Source organism: Drosophila pseudoobscura, chromosome X, assembly GCF_009870125.1.
Source record: "Drosophila pseudoobscura strain MV-25-SWS-2005 chromosome X, UCI_Dpse_MV25, whole genome shotgun sequence".
NCBI lineage: Eukaryota > Metazoa > Arthropoda > Insecta > Diptera > Drosophilidae > Drosophila > Drosophila pseudoobscura.
Genome location: NC_046683.1, coordinates 1033358 through 1052715, shown reverse-complemented (window position 1 = coordinate 1052715; position 19358 = coordinate 1033358). Strand labels below are relative to the sequence as shown.

The following is a 19358-nucleotide window of genomic DNA, read 5'->3' as shown; positions in this document are numbered from 1 at the left end:
TTGATCTACAATGCAATACGTCGCGTACCAGAGCCAGCAATGCTTTTACGAGCAGTTAACAAGCCCCTCCGCCATGGTTATGAGTCGCCCTGGGAGTGGGACATAATGATCCCACAGCTCAAGCCATCCACCTATCGGTTATGGAAAGGTTTTCCCCGCTTTCTTTCGGGTCTTCGGGTCTTCGGGTTTTCGGGTCTTCTTTGGGTTTCGGATTTCGGATTTCGGTTTTCCAGGCGCAAAGTAGAAAATTACAACCTGCACACACGCTAATGTAACCGGGAGAAGGTAACCCCGAAAATTACCCACAATTTTCAGCCAGACAACGTTTAAGGTTTTGCTCCGGAGCTGCTCGGAGTGGGAGTCGGAGTCGGAGTCGGAGTCCGGGTCCAGGGTCTGGCGTTTGACTTGCTGGCCCTCGGGGCCATTTTCTCAGCTTTCCCCTCATGGAGACAGGCAGAGGGACAGACTGAGAGACAGACAGATATTTTCACAGCCTCGTCTCGTCTGACGAATGTGGGAACCGCGTTTTGGGGCGGCTGAAAGTTTTTGAGTTGAGTTTTCAATTTGGATTTTGATAAACGTTTCGAGTGGCTGTCACTGCCCCAAAAAATTCATTTGGCGTCTGCCAACTAATTGCATTTGTTGGACAAGAGATGCCACAGGAGCAACAGTGCTGCCAGGACAATCAGACGTTCTTTTATCAATCATTTTGCTTCCATCCGCCATCCGTCGTTGATTTTGCAGCCACTGTGCAGGTCTCAGGCTCCATGGCTCCATGGCTCCATGGCTCTAGGCCTCCCTTTGCCGGGGCGCCTGTCAGGCGGCCTGACAAACAACTCGAACGGTCAAAGGTGAGCCTGGTGATTTTCATCAATGGAAAACTCTGCTGCCAGTAGTTGGCCATTGAGAAAATTGTGTGCCCTGGAATTTAATTCATTGCAAACAAATTGCTGCTGCTGCTGCTGCTGTTGTTGCTGCTGCTGCCGTTGCAGTGGCAATTGTTGCTATTTGCATGCAACTTATTTGTCAAACGGGGCATTTGCCACTGCAACAATTTTCGCGTACACATTTCAATTGGGAAATTGTTGTGTGGCAGTTTCCGCAATGAAAATCAGATCGAAGACGAAGGCAACTCGAACAAAAATGTAAAAATAAATACTTGAGTCGCAGTCGCAGTCGCAGTTCGCTGTGGAGGTTGCCCGTTGCCCATGTTGCCTGCTTTTGTGGCAAGTAGGCGTTGCACAATTTTCGTTGCGTTTCAATTGCATTTGGGGGGCTTTGCATATTTTGTCGCCGTGTCGCAGCCGCTGCCTCCTGCCTCTCGCCTGGCTCCCCTCTCAGTCTCCCCTTTTAGATAGATTTTGGCACGCCAGCAACAAGAACGCCCACTTTTGGCGGTGACTGTGTGGCAGGGGCAGGGGCAGGGGCTCTGTAGCTCTGTTTGCTGTTGCTGTTGTTGCTGCTGTGGCAAAGACTGCGCGGCAGGAAAATGCCTTTAAAAATGAAATTGAAACTGAAACGAGTTTGCAACGTGGCCAACGTCTTGGCTCAGCTTCGTGCCGTGGCAAATCAATCAATTTGTGGCATATTTTTACAGCCCGTGTTGCAGTTGTTGCAGTTGTTGCCTCTTTTCGAGAGACTCTTGTGGATGTTGCTGTGGCTGTTGCCGGGGATAATCGTTGCGCTTCATCAAGCCACAAACATGAAACATGAACATCATCAACGCCATTTCAACGCGCGCCTCGGCGCAAAGTTATAAACCCAATTTCGGAGCTCCATCCCCAGCTTCAGCCTCAGCCTCAGCTCCAACTTCAACTCCAACTCCAACTCCAGAGAGAGAGTGAGAGAGCTCCACTCCACTCCACTCGGGGACGGGATGGGATGTTGCACAAGGACAAGATGGCATAAAAAAGCATATAAAATGCTTAAGTACACGCTCGCCTGGTGGTAATCACAGCAGATACATCTTAAGCAGGCATCAGGCGGCGGCATGGGGCATGGGGCACCATGCGGCATGCAGCGTGCAGCAGGCGCAGGCGCAACAGCGAGTCATGTTGCTGGCGGGCTCGCTCTCGACAAGCAACAATGTTTCGCTGGAATATCTGCATTGGAACCATCTCTCTCTCATTGTATGGGTGAACATCTGTGTGTGTGTGTGTGTGTGTGTGTGTCGCGCTCTTTTAAGCACGAATCGCTCGCAGCATTATGTGGCAGCGTTGCAAGTTGTTGCAAGTTGTTGCCATTGCCATTGCAGCGTTGATAATGCCCACAGTTTGACCTTATGACTAGACTCCAGCCACCATTTGACTTTGACGGTGGAGCTGGGGCTGGGGCCGGGGCCGGGGCCGGGGCTGCATGCAGCAGCTGCAGCACTTGTTGGTGGCACCACCAATCAGAGGAATTTTTAGTAGGAATTCCTATCATACAAGCTTCCAGCATCGCTTTCTGCACTTAGATGTGGGATTTCGTTGGGTAATTTCTAATCTCTTTCTCCCTAAAACAAGGTGCTTTTGAGAGCCCCCTCTTAGAATCGCAGAAATCAATGGAATCTACAGCCGCTTACCACAGGGCCATGATGGCTAGATGGGGGGCTGATGGTCTCCCTAATTGCTTCAGAACTTGTGAAAAACGAAAGGAGAGAGAGAGTGCATATGGGGATCCATACGGAGTTCCAATTGCATGGCAACTTACACGCAACACGACAGATTGAAAGAGAAAGAGTGCGTGTGTGTGTGTGTGTGTGCTTGCAACATGCAACATGCAATGTGCGATTTTTACTAGCCATGAATAATGAGGCGGAATGCGCAAATGCGGCAGTCGAAAAGTGTTTTGCATGCATTTGTCAATTTAGCATGCCATCAAACATCCTTTCAATTCCTTTTGACAACCGCCGCCGCCGCCGCCGCCCGAGTAGGCGGGGCAGGTTGCCGCAGTCATGCCCGTTGACTCTGCCTCGCCTCAACAGAGACGGTGGCAGTGGCAGTGGCAGTGGAAAAGCCACAAAGACAGAAACAGAAACATAAGCATGAGGCATGAGGCAGGGGCAGTGGCAGTGGCAGGCATCGCTTCACTTGTCAACGCGAGTGACTAACGAGTGCATCATTAAATGATTTTAACGACTTCATTTAATGTTTAACACAATATTTACAGCCGCAAAACGATGCTCAGATTTCTTCGCAGCACTGCCCAGCACTGGGAAAGTGGAAAAGTTCTGCCGGTAGGGGCGTGCAGTGATATCTCAGTGGGATCCACAGATCCGATTATTGAACATATTTCCCCCCCACCACCACCACCACCCAGTATTGATGGCGTGTGTTGACAGAGATCTAAGCCCCCACCTTTGGGCCATAAATAAGGCCATAAATCAGGCCAAGAAATCAGCTGGCACTCAACGGCATTCTTCGGTTAAGGAATGGTGGAAAGAAAGCCCCTTTTTTGACACTCGGCTGAAATATATTTGCAGGCATAAACACTAACTGCAATTAAAAATGTTGAAAAGTTGAAAAAAGTTGAAGAGTTTTACGGCTCGGCGCTCGTTTCCTGTCACTGCCGCAGCGCCCACACCCTCACCCGCACCCGCACCCGCACCCGCACCCGCACCCGTCCTCCCTTGGACTTGGACTTGGACTTAGTCGAGATCTTTGGATGGGCACACTTCAACACTTGCAAGAAATATGGCCACATAAAAAGACTGGAAATGCACAGCCAACAGGGCACCGAGAGCGCCCCGAGAGACTGGAAAATATGGCATGGAATGGGATGGAGGGATAGTAAAGTACAAGTAAATCCATAAGAATTTCACTCGAGTGCGACTGTGGCTGTGGCTGTGGCTGTGGCTCTGGCTGTGTGCTAAGCCGCCTAAGCAAATAAACCAAAGGCAAGGCGCTTGAGCCTGGGATGAGCCAGAGTGAGCCAGTCCCAGAGTCTCAGAGTACCAGCGTCCCAGCGTCCCAGTTGCAAGCACTAAATAGCCGTAACGAAAACAAACTGAACTGCATCTTACGGATACAAAGATATGGCACAATGGGCCCGTCATCATCGTCATCATCAGCAACACATTGTTGTCGCCGTTGTAGCTGTCGCTGTCGCTGTGGCTCTGGCTGTGGCAGAGTCGCCCTGTTGTGCCTTGTTAAGTTGTGCCTCTGAGCCGAAAATCCTGCCCAAAATCCCCCCGATCTGCCCTGCTTCCCTGGCCCATCCATCCATCCATCCCTCCGTTCTCTATAATTTGGTCTCTCTGCCGTTTCCCTTTTTGTTCTTTTTTTTTGGGAAAATTAGCAAAAATCGTTTTTATTTAGAATGGCTTCAGCACAAAAGGGGGCACAAAAAGGGAATTGGACTAAGCGATACCCATTGATGGGATGTGTATAGAAGTTGGGGGATATCTACATGGCCTGGAGATACATAGATACAACAACTTTTGAGATACAATTGAAAATATTGGTGGTAAAAGAAAGCATACAGAACAATCGTTTACCCCAAAATTATCCGCAAAGCTTCAACATATTTCAGATACTTCGGTGAGCCGTAACCTTCATTAATAAATACGCAACAAAGTAGATCACAGCCCCATCATATACCCAACAACTATTAAGCCTCTGGCTACCCTTTTGCTCCGAGAAATGAAATCTTTTATGCATTTTAGACACGCATCCCACTCGAACGAAGAAGTTCCCGCTTTATATTGCTGCCTCCACTTCACTCCACTCCACACCACTCCCCACCCCTCTCCTCTGCTCTGCTTCTCCCTGTGAGTGTTTTCGCCCGATTTTTATATCGATTTCAGGCCAAAAAAAAAAATAAACAAAAAAAAACACAACGCCAGACAACTCGGAGAAATATCTGCAAATGCGAACTGCGCCCGAACCTTTTCGGTATGATTATCACAATTATCTGTAATTCAGACCATAAATCATTTCATTCTGCAAGCGCACAAAACTTTTAAACGTAACCCAATCTTGTGCCTGCCCCACCATGTCCCCGCCCCCACCCCACCAGCCACTCTCCGTGCTGTTGCTGTTGCTGTTGCTGTTGATGTTGCTGTTGTTTTTATCAAGTTATACAAGGCTTTATAAAAAATACATATAAATAAATAATGTCTTGGCTGTGCGGACTGGGTACCGGGAGACCGTATAAGGCATAGCTCGAGACCAGACTCCATCGCCATTGCCATAGCCATAGCCATAGCCATAGCCATCGCCATTGCCGTCACCAAGTTGGAAATACTGGTGTACTCGTATAAGCAGAAATTTACAACACGATCAAACAATTCGATGCTGTTCGAGGCGAGGCGAGGCGAGGCTGGATCGATTGATTGCTTGAGAGAGGGTACAAAGACGAGACGAGACGAGACGGGACGGGACGAGAAGGAGGTGGCATCGATCTGGCATCGATCGATGTGTAGACGTGCCCAGATCCGATCCGAGCGGCTTGATGTGGTTACTCTTGCCATAGCCCATAGTCGTTGCCGTTGCCGTTGCCATAGTCCCCCATTGCCGCTGCCGCTGCCGTTGCCGGGCATTAAAATTGATTAACTCATGAACTTGCATTCAAATCAACGCTGCCTCAAAACGCTTTGACTTCGTGTCAACAAAATTTATAACGAGTTATGGTTGCTGTTAGCCGCCGGTTGCCGGTTGTGCAATCGTCGCTTTTGCACTTGGCCCGAAACCAGATGAAAATTGCCACGCAAATGAAGCGGCCAACTCCCTTCCCCTGCCCGCTGCCTGGGGCAGCTGCTGCTGGCTGCAAATGCGGGCTACGATTAACCAGAAAGTGTTGGCCCTCTGAAGGATGCCCCGAGCAGGGGCTAAGCGACAGTCGAAAGGTGTGATACCAGGGATACAAGAACCGCCATTGCAAGGGGCTTTGAAAACCGTTATTCAGGAGTATCTTTAAGTATATTGCCTGCACCAGACTAGTGGGGGGATTGATTACTTTACTCCCCAAAATCAAACAATCCAACACCTTAGCTTGGGGCCACCGAACTATTGTTGTATCTAAGTATCTTTTACCCATAAATGGGAGTAACTGTGATCTATAAATGGTAGTAGGTATCTGAGGATCTTTGATCTATAATTTGTCGAATTTTAGTATCTTTTACCCATAAATATTAGTGTCTTTGTATATTTCACCCATCAAGGGTAGCACCTTACTATCTCTTATCTATAAATATTCGAATTTACGTATCTTTTACTCATAACTAGTAGAAGCTGAGTATTTTGTATCTATAAATTGTCGAATCTAAGTATCTTTCGCCCATAAATGCTAGTTTCTGAGTATCTTTTACTTATAACTGGTAGTATCTGAGTATCTTTAACCTGTAAATTGCCGAATCTAAATATCTTTTACTTATAAATGGTAGTATCTTAGTATCTGTAATCTATAATTGCTAGTATCTGAGTATCTTTTATCTATACATCGTGTTAGTTCTTTGACACCTATGAATATTTCCATTCTGAGTTACATTTTGCACCTCTTAGATACACTTTTCCCCAGATACGGACACTAGATACATATGTGCTCTATATATTTGTTGGGTTCCTGGAGGGGCGTGTCTTATCACTCTTCTGGTGGCGGCACCCTCACTCGGCGGCTCCTACCGATTGTCAGCGGTTGTCACCTGCAGCGTATTCGATGTCAGTTCAAATTAGTCGTGAATAATAGAACACACGGTGTTCAGAGCAGAGGGTGCTGCTGTCGAAGATTGTGAGTGTGAGAGTGTGGAGAGAGAGCGGGGCTTAAGGCTCACTCACACAAACACAGATACTACTGATATACAGATACACAGATACTTTGGAAATATGTCCAAAGTGTAAGGTGTAAAGCGCACACGTTGCTCGGTCGCTCGGTCGCTCAGTCGCTCAGTCGCTTGGTCGCTTGGTCGCTTCGCCGCTCCTCGGTCCCCCGTCGCTCATTAGAAGCGCATTCAGACCAGCCAATGAATGATTGTTGTTGGTGTTGCATTTGCCCGGTGGTGTGTGTGGTGTTGTTGCAGATAATTGCCCTGCCATCTAATATGCACTTGGCCGGTAGTCAGTCATTCTGTCAGTCACTCACTCACTTGCCCCAGTCCACTCATTCCACTCATTCCACTTCTCCACTCACTCCGCTCACTGCTCTCCAGTCAATCAGTATTCAAATTCCGATTCATATTCATTAGAAGACCGTATGAAGACCGGCGAAAGAAGGTAATTTTTCATATATAAATAAATATACATATGAAGGCCTGCATGCATTGTTTTCAATTAGTATTTGCATTTTTTCAACATTCTCATTTTAAAAGACCGATTAATTTGCATAAATTCTATTTGGCATTTAAATTGTTTATTGCAATACCTTTCAATGAGCCAGTGAAAGGGGAGGGAGTGAGGAAGCCACTTGAATGGCAGTTAACACGTGTTGCAATCTCAATTAGGGAGCAGGCAGCTCGAGGGAGCCGACACTCTGTACGGATTGTATGGGTATCCTTTTCCATGAGGATAGATGGATTAACACTCAGATCGGAGGCCTTTCTATCATCTGGTTTCCGTCTTTATTTCAAGTCAAGTCTATTCGCTCTCGGGCCTTCTTTTCTCTTCCTGAATTCCTTAATATTTCTTTAAATTTCAACCCGCACTCAAGACACAGAAACCATATTCAACCTTCCAATCAATTATTTAGTTCATTTATTGATTTCAAATGCAATTTCAAATTCTGGTCAGGGTCTTTGCTGGTTTCGCATTTTCGCATGCAAATTATCCCCAATTGGCCCCCAAGCAGTGCAGTGCGTATACGCACCGGATGACAGGCCATACCCCGATTGACTGACATACTGACTGACGTTCTGATGGACGGACGGACAGGCGGACAGACGGCCTATTAAATGACGTTTTTTATTATGCGCTGAAAACTGCAAGTCACTGATACACTGCACCACACGAATGTTTGGTGCGTGGTCTTTGTAATTGAAATAAAACAACAACTAGGAAAAACCAAATTGAAAAATGCTTTTTCAAGCGGCGCTTTTGAAGCCAGCCAGCAGCGACCTTGCGCCGCTCTTTCTCTCTGTCTCTCTCTGTCTCTCTCTCTCTCTCTGTCTCCCTCGATGGTCTCTTATACACCTTTTTTGCAGCATCATGGCAACTAATTTTCTAAATGACGCAAGTTAATTGCGTTTGGGCTCAGCCTTTTGTCAAAGGTGAAAAATGCAGAGAGCGGCGAAGGAGAGGGACTGCTGCAGGAAGAACGGGAGGGCAGGGGAGCACAAAGGCAAGGCGCATTCATTAAGCCAAATCATATTAAGTAAATATGTCGAGCAGAAGGAAGGAGGTAAGTGCACTGAGCGAAAAACGGAAGGGGAACTCGGAAAGATAGCTGTACTGAAAGATACACCAAAAGGGAAAGGAATTTCCTCTTATTTGAGATACATTTTTGAGGAATTATCTCAGTATGGAAGTCATTCAAATCACCTAAGCGAGAACTGTCTTAAAGATACTTTTAACGCGCGTTTCCCTAAAGATTTCCCTATCTTCTGCCGAGAGAATCGTTGGATAATATTTCTTAAAAACCAAATCAGAAAATGTATTTCTTTCAGTGCTGTATCTATGGGGCGCCTGCCGCTTTTGTTCGGGCCCTGTCAGGGCTACCGCTGGCCACTCCCTCCAGCGCTCTCTCTCTCTCCCTCTCATCTCTCACTGGGCTATTCAGCGACGCCCTGGCGCCTTCTACTCTTCTGGGACCCTCGGTCCCGGCAAATGGGAGAAAGAAGCCCGAGAACCACAAACAAATTAGTCAATGACGCGGCGATCTTCTCTCCCATTGCCATTCCCCGTTCCCCGTCCCCGTCCCCGTCCCTGTCCCTGTCCCCATTCCATATGTGTGAGTGTATTTTCATTAATATTTTATTGCTTAATTCCTTTTGTTATGCTGATTATGCCGACGAGCACACCGAACACCGAACACTGAACACTGAACACTGAACACCGAACACTGGAACAGTGAACAAATGAGGCTGCCAGCCTGCCAACTGAGAGATGTTCATGGGAAAAACGGACCGTTGGGATCGTTGCATGATTTTCAATAATTTAACAGCGGCTTTCAATAATCTCCTCTTCAAGCTTTTCCCCCCGACATCCCGGCAGCCCGGCAACCCGGCAGCCCGACAAGACGCTGGCCCTCTCTCTTGGCCGGGATGCTCTGTGTGGTGGCTTGGCTTTTTGTTTTCAGGCACACAAATGTTAATTTCAGTTTGTCTCGGTAATTTATCATCTTTCTTCTGCTTCTGCTTCAGCTTCAGCCTCAGCTCTGGCTATGGCTCTGACTATGGCTATGGCAATGGCTGCTGCTGTATCTTTTTGTGATGTCTTTAAACGCTTTTAATTAAAACCAATGCGCATGTGTAACTTTCTTAAGCAGGGCCCCAGCCTGAGAGCATCAGATACATAGATCCCTCATAGACGCAGTCTAGTCTCGAACGCCGTTTCAGTCTTTGAACTTGGCCGACAGGCGCGTTTGTTAAATGATTGATGTGGTATTAATTTTAATAAACGTTTCTCCCTCTCTCTCTCTCTCTGTTTCTCTCTCTCTCTAGGGTAGCTCCATCAATATGCAGATGTGAGGCCAGAGCCAGAGACAAAGCACAGGGGCTGCTCTGGCCTGTTGGCCTGTTGGCCAGTTTGGACCCGTTTAGACCCGACTCTGAGTATGTTCTGCGGCTCTTCGGCTTTGCGGCTCTTGTGGCTCTGCGGTTTGAAACACCATATTTTATGGGCACACGCAAATGCGTGGCGTCTGCAGTTTGCAGCTCAAGGCGGAGCGGAACGGGGAAGGGATGCGACAACGAGAGCGGGTACGGGTACGGGTACGGGTACGAGTACCAATGCCAGTAGTAGATTGCCTTAGCCTCAATCTCTTTGGCGTTTGCTAACTCTATTAAAAGTGTCATGCAATTGCCATGCATGGCCCCATCGTCATCATCATCATTATCATCATTATCATCATCATCATCATCAAGGACACAGACTGAGGAATTGGGGAATTGGGGATTTCAGTGGCCAGAAATTAGCATAACTCTTCGAGCCGCTAATTGAAAATTGAGCCAACATCGAGAGCAGGCCCAGAGCCCTCACAATCATCATTAATATTAACGCGGCAGGAAATCTGCTGGAAATCTCTTGGCAAATGCCTCAGTTTTAGTTTCAGTATCAGTTTCGTTTTCGGTTTCGGCACAGATCAAAGAGATATGGACGGGACGGTATTGATGAGCGAATTCAGATCGAGGCCGGATCGTTATGATCTCTGTTAGCCTATAAGTGTGGGCTTCCGCTCGCAGCCTCACTCGACAAGAGCCGTCGATCGATGGGCCATCGAATCAATTAGCCAGCCGCCGCCACAATGGGAATATGTGTTGAAAAGTCAGATCTAGAGTCAGAGATCCAGAGAGCTAGGGACTCGTAATACGATCCCCCAGATTGCGATTGCAAAAACATAATCCCATACCAGGGAAGGCATCATTCAATCGTTAGCTTCACACCTCAAGTGAGCCTGAATAATTGATTTCAGCCCGAAAACGACTGACAGACGGAGAGACAGATAGATTCCTCCGAGGCGGCGCTTACCTGGCTGAAGGGCCAGCTCTAGTACAGCTATCCGTATCTCTGTATCTATGTATCTCTGCCTGTGGCCTGCGTATCTGCTAAGCGCTAGCGTGAAATTCGTTTGCACACAGCAGAGCACTGAACAAGCCGCATCTAATCGATTTGTGAGCATTCTCTACCGTTCACCCAGCATTAGATACTCGTACTTTCAGCTCAATCATCGACTCTCGACGAGACAAAACAGACAAAAGGAATCCCAGCTGAGCCTCGTTTACCGATTCGGATTCCGACTCTGATTCTGATTCAGTTTCAGAATCCGAGGGTCGCACAAAAGGTTTGTGGCTGCTACTCTGATAGCGAATCCGTGAATACAAAGGTATCCGTGCATCCGCATCGGGGCGGCGTCAAGCAAATCTTGTGGCCATTGTTATTTTAACCCGTGGATTATTGTCGATGATAATGCCATGTAAGTGGTTGATTTTACAGATTTGTCAGGTTTATGTCGCCACAGAACATAAGTATCTAATCGATTTTAGGGTTAAATTATAGTTGGCGACCTTGTAAATGGGTGTTTTTTGAAAATGCATCTTTCAGATACAGCTAAAAATGGTGCTGCCAGCTGCCTGTACGAAGCAATGGATTGCTCTAGCTAAAATCTGTCTTTATCGGACATCTGACATGTATCTAAGAGATACTTGCAGGTACAAATGCCCGTTCAAGCGCCTGCTTATCCCTTAGATACGAGTACTGTCCACTGTTCTGCAAACTAATTTGCTAAACTCTATGGATGAGCGTGAAGATACATTCATGTATGAGATACTTTTGAAATGTATAAGGTATAAGGCAGCATACTTCAATACCAATGGATCCAAATGTACCCCTGAGTAATTTGTCCTAATCAATCTGTCAGATGCATACAAACAAGCTTGGGGTCAACAAAAGATGTATCTTTTAGTTTGTTCTATACAGGTAACCGCTTTAGCGATGTATCTCTCAAAGTAAATCGTCTGAAAATATATCAATCTATCTGTGAGTTGGATCTCGGTGTCCAACAATTGTATCTTAAACAATTAGCTTAGCTACTTTCCCCACAACAACCGAATATCTGAAAATGAACTGAGTAACTGTTGCCCCTATTCAAAGCTACAGCAGATAGCTGATAGATAGATACAGTATCTGGTATCTGCTGCACTCCTCTCCGATTGCATCTGGGAGAGGGAGTTCTGTATGGAGTTGTGTATCTTTTGTGTGTGCGGCTTACCGGATTAACTTGTGGCTTCTGCAAGTGTGTGGCGATGTTGCTGATGTTCATGCCCATGGCCGGTATCTGAGAGCCATACAACTGACCGGCCGTCGGCGTCATGTCCGTGAGCATCTTTGCGGTTGCTGATGTTGTATCTGTATCTGCTCCTGCTGCTGCTGCGGCTGCTGGTGTATCTTCTCCTGCGGCTGCTGCTGCTGCTCCTGCTCCTGCTGCTGCTTCTCTGGCTGTCAGTTTGAGGCGCACAATGATGGTGTCTTTTCTTTGCTTCTTTTCTTCTGGTTGTCTCTCTGTTTTTCTTGGCTTTTCCACAATGGGAAAACTGTATCGTTGTTGTTGTTGTTTTTGTTACTTCTATTGTTATCGCTGGACACACACTGGGCGGAGGGAGAGACAGAGGGACATGGAATGGAAGGACACACACACAGGACACACACGCACGCACGTCGCTTGCAAAAGAAAAATCAACAAAATATGCAACAAAAAGGCTGAAAAGTATCTCCGATGGTATGCCTATGCCGACGGATACTTTTCTTAGGCTTTTCCCTGGCACTTTTCACTCTTTTGCTGTTGCTCTATTTCGGTATCTGTATCTATGCATCTGTATGCATTCAAGAATCTTTCAAACGTTTTTTTCATGTACGGTTTATGGTTTATGGTTTACGGTTTTCGTATTTTGTTTTTGTTTTCGCTTTTATTTTTTGCTTATGTTCACTTGGCCGTCGGCCTGTCGCTACTATCGCTACTGTCGCTCTCTGGTTCTGATTCTGATTCAGATTGTGGTTCCGGCTACGGCTTCGGCTGCGGCTCTGTCACTGGCACTGACAGCCGCCTACTGGATCTCCGTTCTGCCAATTTGAATATATCTAGCGGCACGGAGAGCGAGAGGGAACGACTGACAGATAGAGATGGAGAGCCAGAGAGACAGAGAGATATGGAGAGAAGTGAGTCTGCTCTCCTGTTGGATAATTTGTTTTTCCTTTTTTGGTTTATGCACAACAAAAAATTAAGTAAAATTTACGTTTAATTAACAAAAAAAACGGAAGAGAAAATTTATACGGATATGGGATGATTGGAATGCACTCGCACTTCTGTTGTGGTTGTTGTTGTTTGTTGGTAACTTTTTGTTTGTATCTTTGTATCTTTTTGTTTGTTTTTTTGTTTTCTGTTTGTTTCTGTTTGTTTTCTGTTTTAGCTGCGGCTGCTGCTGGGTGCCGGTGGTGCTGGTGCTGCCGCTTCTTGCTCGTGCTGCTGCTGCTGCTTGCGGAGGGTGACAGAGGCGTCAACGTGTCAGGAGGCAGCCGCCAGGCGCCTGCTTAAACAAACGAAAAAAAAATCTTCTGTATCCGCGCCAAAGTTAACGCCGTCGTCGCTGATCGTTCAAAGGCTTGCAACTGTTTCACGCGAACAAAAAGCTTGGCCAAATGTCGACGTCGCCAGCGCCACACTCCAAGCAGAATGCCGCAGCAGCAGCTCTGCCAAGGGGCGCGTCCCACACAAGAGAGCGAGCGGGAGAGAGCTAGCCAAGGCCGTGGCGGCCAGAGAGAGCGAAAGAGATTCCACAATTTCGATTTGAATTCCGCCAAAGCGCTGCGCCAACAGCAGCAGCACCCATCGCTCGCCCCTCTGGCCGAAGGCAGAGCAAGCGGGACGACCATAGGGAGCCGAACGAAGCGAACCACCACCGAGAGATCAGAGCCCTCGTCGTCATCGTCATCGTCATCGTCGTCGGCTATGATGGATGGAGGCTTTGAGCGTGGCGAGAGAGCGCGAGAGAGAGTGCGAGCGAGCGTGGGCCCTGGCGGCAGCTGCGGGGCTCGGGTTTCATTCATAAAAACCGACTGACTGCCGTGCGCCCCGAAAACGGGTTTCGGCCAGGACGCCCTCCCCACCGCCGGCCGACGACCGACACCCAGCGCCGTTCGGCCAATCGCATCATTGTATTTGGCCGAGAGCGCCCTAACCTATAATTAGAGCGATGGCCGCTGTGCGAGCGGGATGGCAGCTGCCCGGCACGCGCATGGGTGTCTATCGTCATCTCGCTCTACATCTCTACAGGACTGCTCTGCCCCTGCTCTCGCTTTCTCTCTCTCCCTCGTTCTCTCTCACTCTCAGCTCGCGTGAGCCCCTGACGTCAAAGGGAAAACAAAACAGGGCCCAAAAGGCAGCAGTGCTGTTTATTCCCTGTTTTTTGTCTTTCGTTTCCCTCGCTTTATATTTTTGTTCCTTTTTTTGTTGCTTTTTTCCGCATTTTTATGTTAAATTAAATGTTCTCCAATGTTGTTTCTCGGAATTGGACTGTGGCTGATTGTGAAAAATCTACGCTCTCGCCAAAATGACAAATTGTTTTCCATTCCATTCCCACTCCCATTTCCATTTCCAGTTTTTCCTTTCTTATCGCTCGCTCGGATCGGTGGGTTCTTTGACATTCATTTGGGTGGAAATTTGTATCCATAGAATGGCATTAACCCATTCTGACTTCATTCCGGGCACTTCAGGGACACCGTGAGCCCCATGATGAATAGGCACTTGGTGGGGCTGGAGCTTAATTTTCGCCTGGACTGGCCCCTAAAAGTAGACTTCGAACCGCATGGTCAAGTTCAGGGGGCCATTCGACCGTATTTTGTTCAGTTTGGGCCAGTTTGGGCCAGTTTGGGCCAGTTTGGGGAACACAAATTAGCCACAAATGAAAGCTCTACTTAGAGAACAATCAAAAGATCCTTTTCCGAGCGAGCGCCTCAATTATAAACTAGGGAGACTACTGCACCCTAGGGGAAGTGTTTCCGGATCCAAAGCAGGCCACTTTGGGCCGCCCACAGCTGATGGAATGAACTGTTGCATCTGGACTTGAGCTTCAGCTTCATCCTCGGCCTCTGCCTCTGCCTCTGCCTCGGCCTCGGTGCGGGGCACAGTAAACTAATTGAACCACACCCCGGATTGGCAGCTGCCGCACTGCATCCACCCCGCCCCACCCCTTCCCGTTCCATGGCACTGCCCCGCCCCTGCCCAGCCACTCTACCACGCGCCGCGCGACGCCCTATGCAAACAGAACGCCCAAGCAGCCGAAAAATGCCAGCCCCTGTAACCGGCCGCCCGCTCGAAAACAGAAAAGCTGAAAAGCTGAAAAGCCCAAAACAGCCAGCAGCCGCAGGGCGAAGGACCGAGGAGCCGAGGAAGCGAGGAACCGAGCGACCGAGGGAAGTGTGCTCGGCACAAGCCACTGGGCCGCGGGACACTCGTGGAAACCCGATGCACTGCGAGAAACACCCAAAACTAGGAAACACTACAGACTTTGGAGAGTGGAAAGCTAACGGACAAAAGTGGCAGCCAAAGTAGGGTCTATGGAGCGAAAGTAGAGCCTTCGCTTACTTTATCCCATGAAGGAATATCTTGGAAAAGCCTCTTCTCTGGATACTTCTTAAGGAAGCTGAGAGAAGAGAACACACATCCATATATCAATAACCTATTGGCAAAAATATTTTAATCTAAGCATAAGCATTCGATCCTCAATGCTTTTTTCTCTGGGTGTTGCAAGAAAAGTAGTATTTTAGTAGAATCTGGTTTTTAACAGTCTAAAAGAGCAGTGGATCTACAGCGTTTCTTTGAGTGCATTGGAGGAGAGCCCGAAACTGGAGCTGAAGCTGGAGCTGGAACTGGAGATTGGACTGGTACTCTCTGTAGGGTTTCGGGGCAGACATTGTCTGCTGCGCATATCTCACGACATGGCTGCAGGACAAATGCAACACATTAAGCGGCAGGGACTGGGACAGGCTCTCGCAGTCTAGGAGGTGCCAGGGCGGAGATGGAGATAGAGATGGTGGAGGATGGAGGATGGAATGGAGGTGTGTGTGGTGTGCCCCAAAGTCGCAGGCAAGGCCAACTAACTTCCTGCCTTGTCATGGCCTAGAGGTTGCGGTCGGTGCTCATCAGCTGACCAACTTGATGAGGCTCTCTCGCTCTGTCACACTCTCCGACTGATTGCTGTGGTGTAACCACCCAAATCTCCTCACCCTCAACCTTCCTTGCCATCAGTCCTGAAGGTTCTTCTCTCCCTCATCACTCCTGAAGGTCCTTCTTTGTCGACGAAGTACTCGCATCTCTCTGCTGTGATTTGTGCGGGCGAATCAGCTTTGTGCTAGCCATCTCTCTCTCCCCTTTTCTGTGTCTTTCTCTCTCTCTCTCTCTCTCTTGGAGAGGGTGGTCTGCCACACAGGCCCCCCTCCCACAGATATGGTGGGTGGTTACCTCTCGGCATTGTTGCCTTTTTTGAGTGGCCCTGATTGCCTCTACCTCTGCCACTGCCTCTGCCCCAGCGATGGCACACATCAACTTGATACAAAGCTCCATGTGTGTGTGTGCGTGTCTTTGTGTGTGTGTGTGTGTGCAGATACAGTGACCACTGGCTATGAGGCTGGATGTGCTGAAATGGCATCTATTGAACGCAAAGCTTATAATTCATATCTTGGTATTTTTGAATTTGTGGAGCTTAACCTCTTTGGCGCCATAAGCTCTTTCCCCCTCTCTCTCTCTCTCTCTGAGATTCTCATTTCTCGGTCGTCTCTGGTAGCTTCCTATGGATTTCTACTGTGGATTCATGTTTCACTGTGGCTTTGAGCACGACTTTATTTACGATTTCATTAATTCAATGCACGCACTGCACGAAATCGTCGTCGTCGTCGTCGTCATTCTCCAACTCCATCTCTTTCTCCACTCCTTCTCTCTCTCTCTCTCTCTCTTTCTGCCCCACTCTCTCTGGTCTGTGGACTAGCAATTTTCCAACTTCATTTTGGGGCGTTGCCCGTTGCTCGATTTGCGGGCGCCGCATGCACAGTGCCCCCAAAAGAGGGGGAGTCGGGAGCGGGAGTGGGAGTGGGAGTGGGTGGGGGGTGTACTGATGGTCCTTTGGCCAGGTCCTGGCGATGATTTGCACTTTCGTTCATTGTGCCTGTCAACAATTATAATGACACTCTTACTGTCCGCCATTCGAGACTTTTGGGTTCGCTTTGCTTTCGCTTAATTAAACCATTTTGCAATTTCGTTAAGGGTACCCCTGTGAGGGGCTACCAACCCCCCCTTTGAGCCCACTCGAATCGCTGGCCACGCCCACATACCTCTGGAAGTGGCAGCAAAAGAAGTCATCGCGTCGTGCCGCGTCGCGACTTTTATGCATTTAATTAAAAATTACATTTTTTAATTGCACTTTTTTGCGATGATGATTTTCTCCTTTGTTTTCGCCATCCCCTCCAACCACCGCCCTCCCCACGCCACCCATTCGCACTGTCTCTTTGTACTCTGTGTGTTTTTTATTGTGCTTTTTAATTAAATTGTTTGCAACACCCACAAAATGACAGCCGACGACAGGGAATCAAATATGGAGCGCGGCGCGGAGCCTCCCTTGGTGGGAGGGGCGGGAGTCATCATCAAATGAGTTTTCATTTAGTTAGTTGATGGCCCGCTCTCTCGCCCCGCCGTTATGTCTCAATTAAAAGCTGCTAACTTAATTACAGAGTTTAGAGACAGCCTGAATCGATTAGCATACGATCTCCCCCCACTCCCCATCCGACAATGATATGATCCAGGCCCGATGCCCCAATTCCCCAGTGCCCGAGGCCCACGGGCCAATTAGAGCCAATTGCCAAAACTTTTGTCGCAATTGAGTGATTTATGGCCAATGGATGTCCCTGGCACGGGGGTCTTCAAGCATTTATTCAGATCTAGGGCATCGGTCGCCAGCGCTTCATCAGCACTCAATTTGCACGCCAGAGCCTTTATTTTCCTGGAACCCACAGAAATATATTTCTAAACATATCTGCGGATGATAGACTTTCAGCAATATTTTAAAGTATTTTGAGGTCATGACGTAACATCGAAAACCATATTAAAAACCATCGATATCCTGCAACAAGCACACGCAGTGACCTATCGGTAAAACATATTCTGGGCGAATGCAGTGCCCTTGAACACAACAAAACCGCTCTTTTTGGCCATATCCCATCATCCAAGCTAATAGCAAAAGCCTAAGCCCTAAGGCTCAAGCACACAAACACAATAGAACCTAATCTTTTTACAGAAATGCAAAAGGAATCCGGTAAAAGGAAACCTATAAGGGTTAGTTATATCAATTGTCGAGTCGATGACCAAATGGCTAGTACTCATACTCCCAATTAGCTATCATATTGTAAGCATTGTATAATAATAAATGTGAAAACATTTTTCACCCCGAAGGGACTTTTTCGAATAAGAACCAGCATTCCCAAATACAGAAGTACAACTTTCTTGAAAAGTTTCTCTGAAATGAACAAACGAATGGAGGATTCATCAGGTAACCTGTTTCGTGGCCATATTCTGTGCCTCCAAGATACTTTCCTGCAAAGTTCTTCCTGAAAGTTCTCGAATGAAAGATTCCTGAAAGAGTAAGTCTGGAAGTCGCCTCTGAAGTCACAGTTCGAGTGGGGAAATGGAGAGAACTCTTACTTAAATTACTCCATTAGTGAGTGCTGCTGGTCCATCATCTATCGTCAAAACTACTGGGGTTTCCGGCTTTATTTTGTGCGACTATTTATTTGGTGGTTGACTTCTTTCATTGCCAACGTATTGCCCGTGCAACGAGTAACGGGCGGGGGGAGGGGAGAGGAGAGAGGGGATAAAAGTAACCCCCGAAATGTGCCGCAAGAACTAAACAAAAACTACTCGGGGGCTATTTTACGGATATCAAAATACGATTCAAACAAATCCAAGAGTGAGAGGGAAGCAAACCCCTCATGGGGGGGGAGGGGGGTCTCATGAATGCGAATGTAAATGTTGCGTCCATCCATCGTTGTTGCTTCGGTTGTTTGCTGGTTGTTTCGCTGTTGGTTGTTTCTTGATGGGGTTTGGGGGGCAAAAGTACAAGTTCTGTGCGTCAAAATAACGCCAAGGGGAGGGCTGAGGTTCGCTGAGGGGTCTGGAGCTGTTCGAGGAGTCCAAGTTCATTCCTCCAAATTGCTAGGCGAGGGCGTGGCGCAGAATCGTAAATCACTTTGAAGTGGGTCGTAGACGTCCGAGAGCTCCGTTCGAGACAACATAAAAAGCAACAGCAGCAGCAGCACCACCACCACCACCAGCAGCAGCAGACACTGAACCCCTCTCACTTTGCGTGCACCATGCCCCGTGCCCCGTGCTCCGTCCCGCATGCCCTCTGCCATACGAAACCGCAGCTCCTCTCCCCAGTCGCGATGCCCCGCGGCGACAGGAAAAAGCACGCTAGGCGCTGCCAAAACTGCTTATCCTGACACACGGTAGCCGTTAAGTGTCTAAGTCAAAGAAAAGACAGAGACAGAGAGAGAAAGAAGCTGAGAAAAAGATAGAGACAGAGACAGAGAGAAGCACACAGAGATCGATCGCACAGCGGGACAGGAACAGGAGCAGCAGCACGAGGAGCACAAGGAGGAGCCCCGAAGCAAATCAATCAACAAATTTATTGATATCACTCAACGCTCAACGCCGGTTTTCGGCAAGTCCCAGACCGAGAGCCAGACCGA

General features: G+C 48.0%; 1 protein-coding gene across 4 annotated transcripts in view; it reads right to left on the bottom strand.

Moving 5' to 3' along the window:
• The window catches only part of Sp1 (transcription factor Sp8), a 29330-nt gene extending 16018 nt beyond the window's left edge, over positions 1 to 13312 (bottom strand). For 2 of the 4 annotated variants that reach the window (XM_033383438.1, XM_001354361.4), the window contains exons 1-2: positions 12898 to 13312; positions 11839 to 12215 (exon numbers count right to left, since the gene is read on the bottom strand). In XM_033383438.1, coding sequence (XP_033239329.1) covers positions 11839 to 11952 — 114 coding nt within the window. In that variant the 5' untranslated portion in view covers positions 11953 to 12215; positions 12898 to 13312. Of the gene's footprint in view, positions 1 to 11838; positions 12216 to 12859 lie in introns of all 4 variants that reach the window. The other 2 variants (XM_033383440.1, XM_033383441.1) reach the window with 2 other exon arrangements.
• Between the last annotated feature and the right edge of the window lie 6046 nt (positions 13313 to 19358).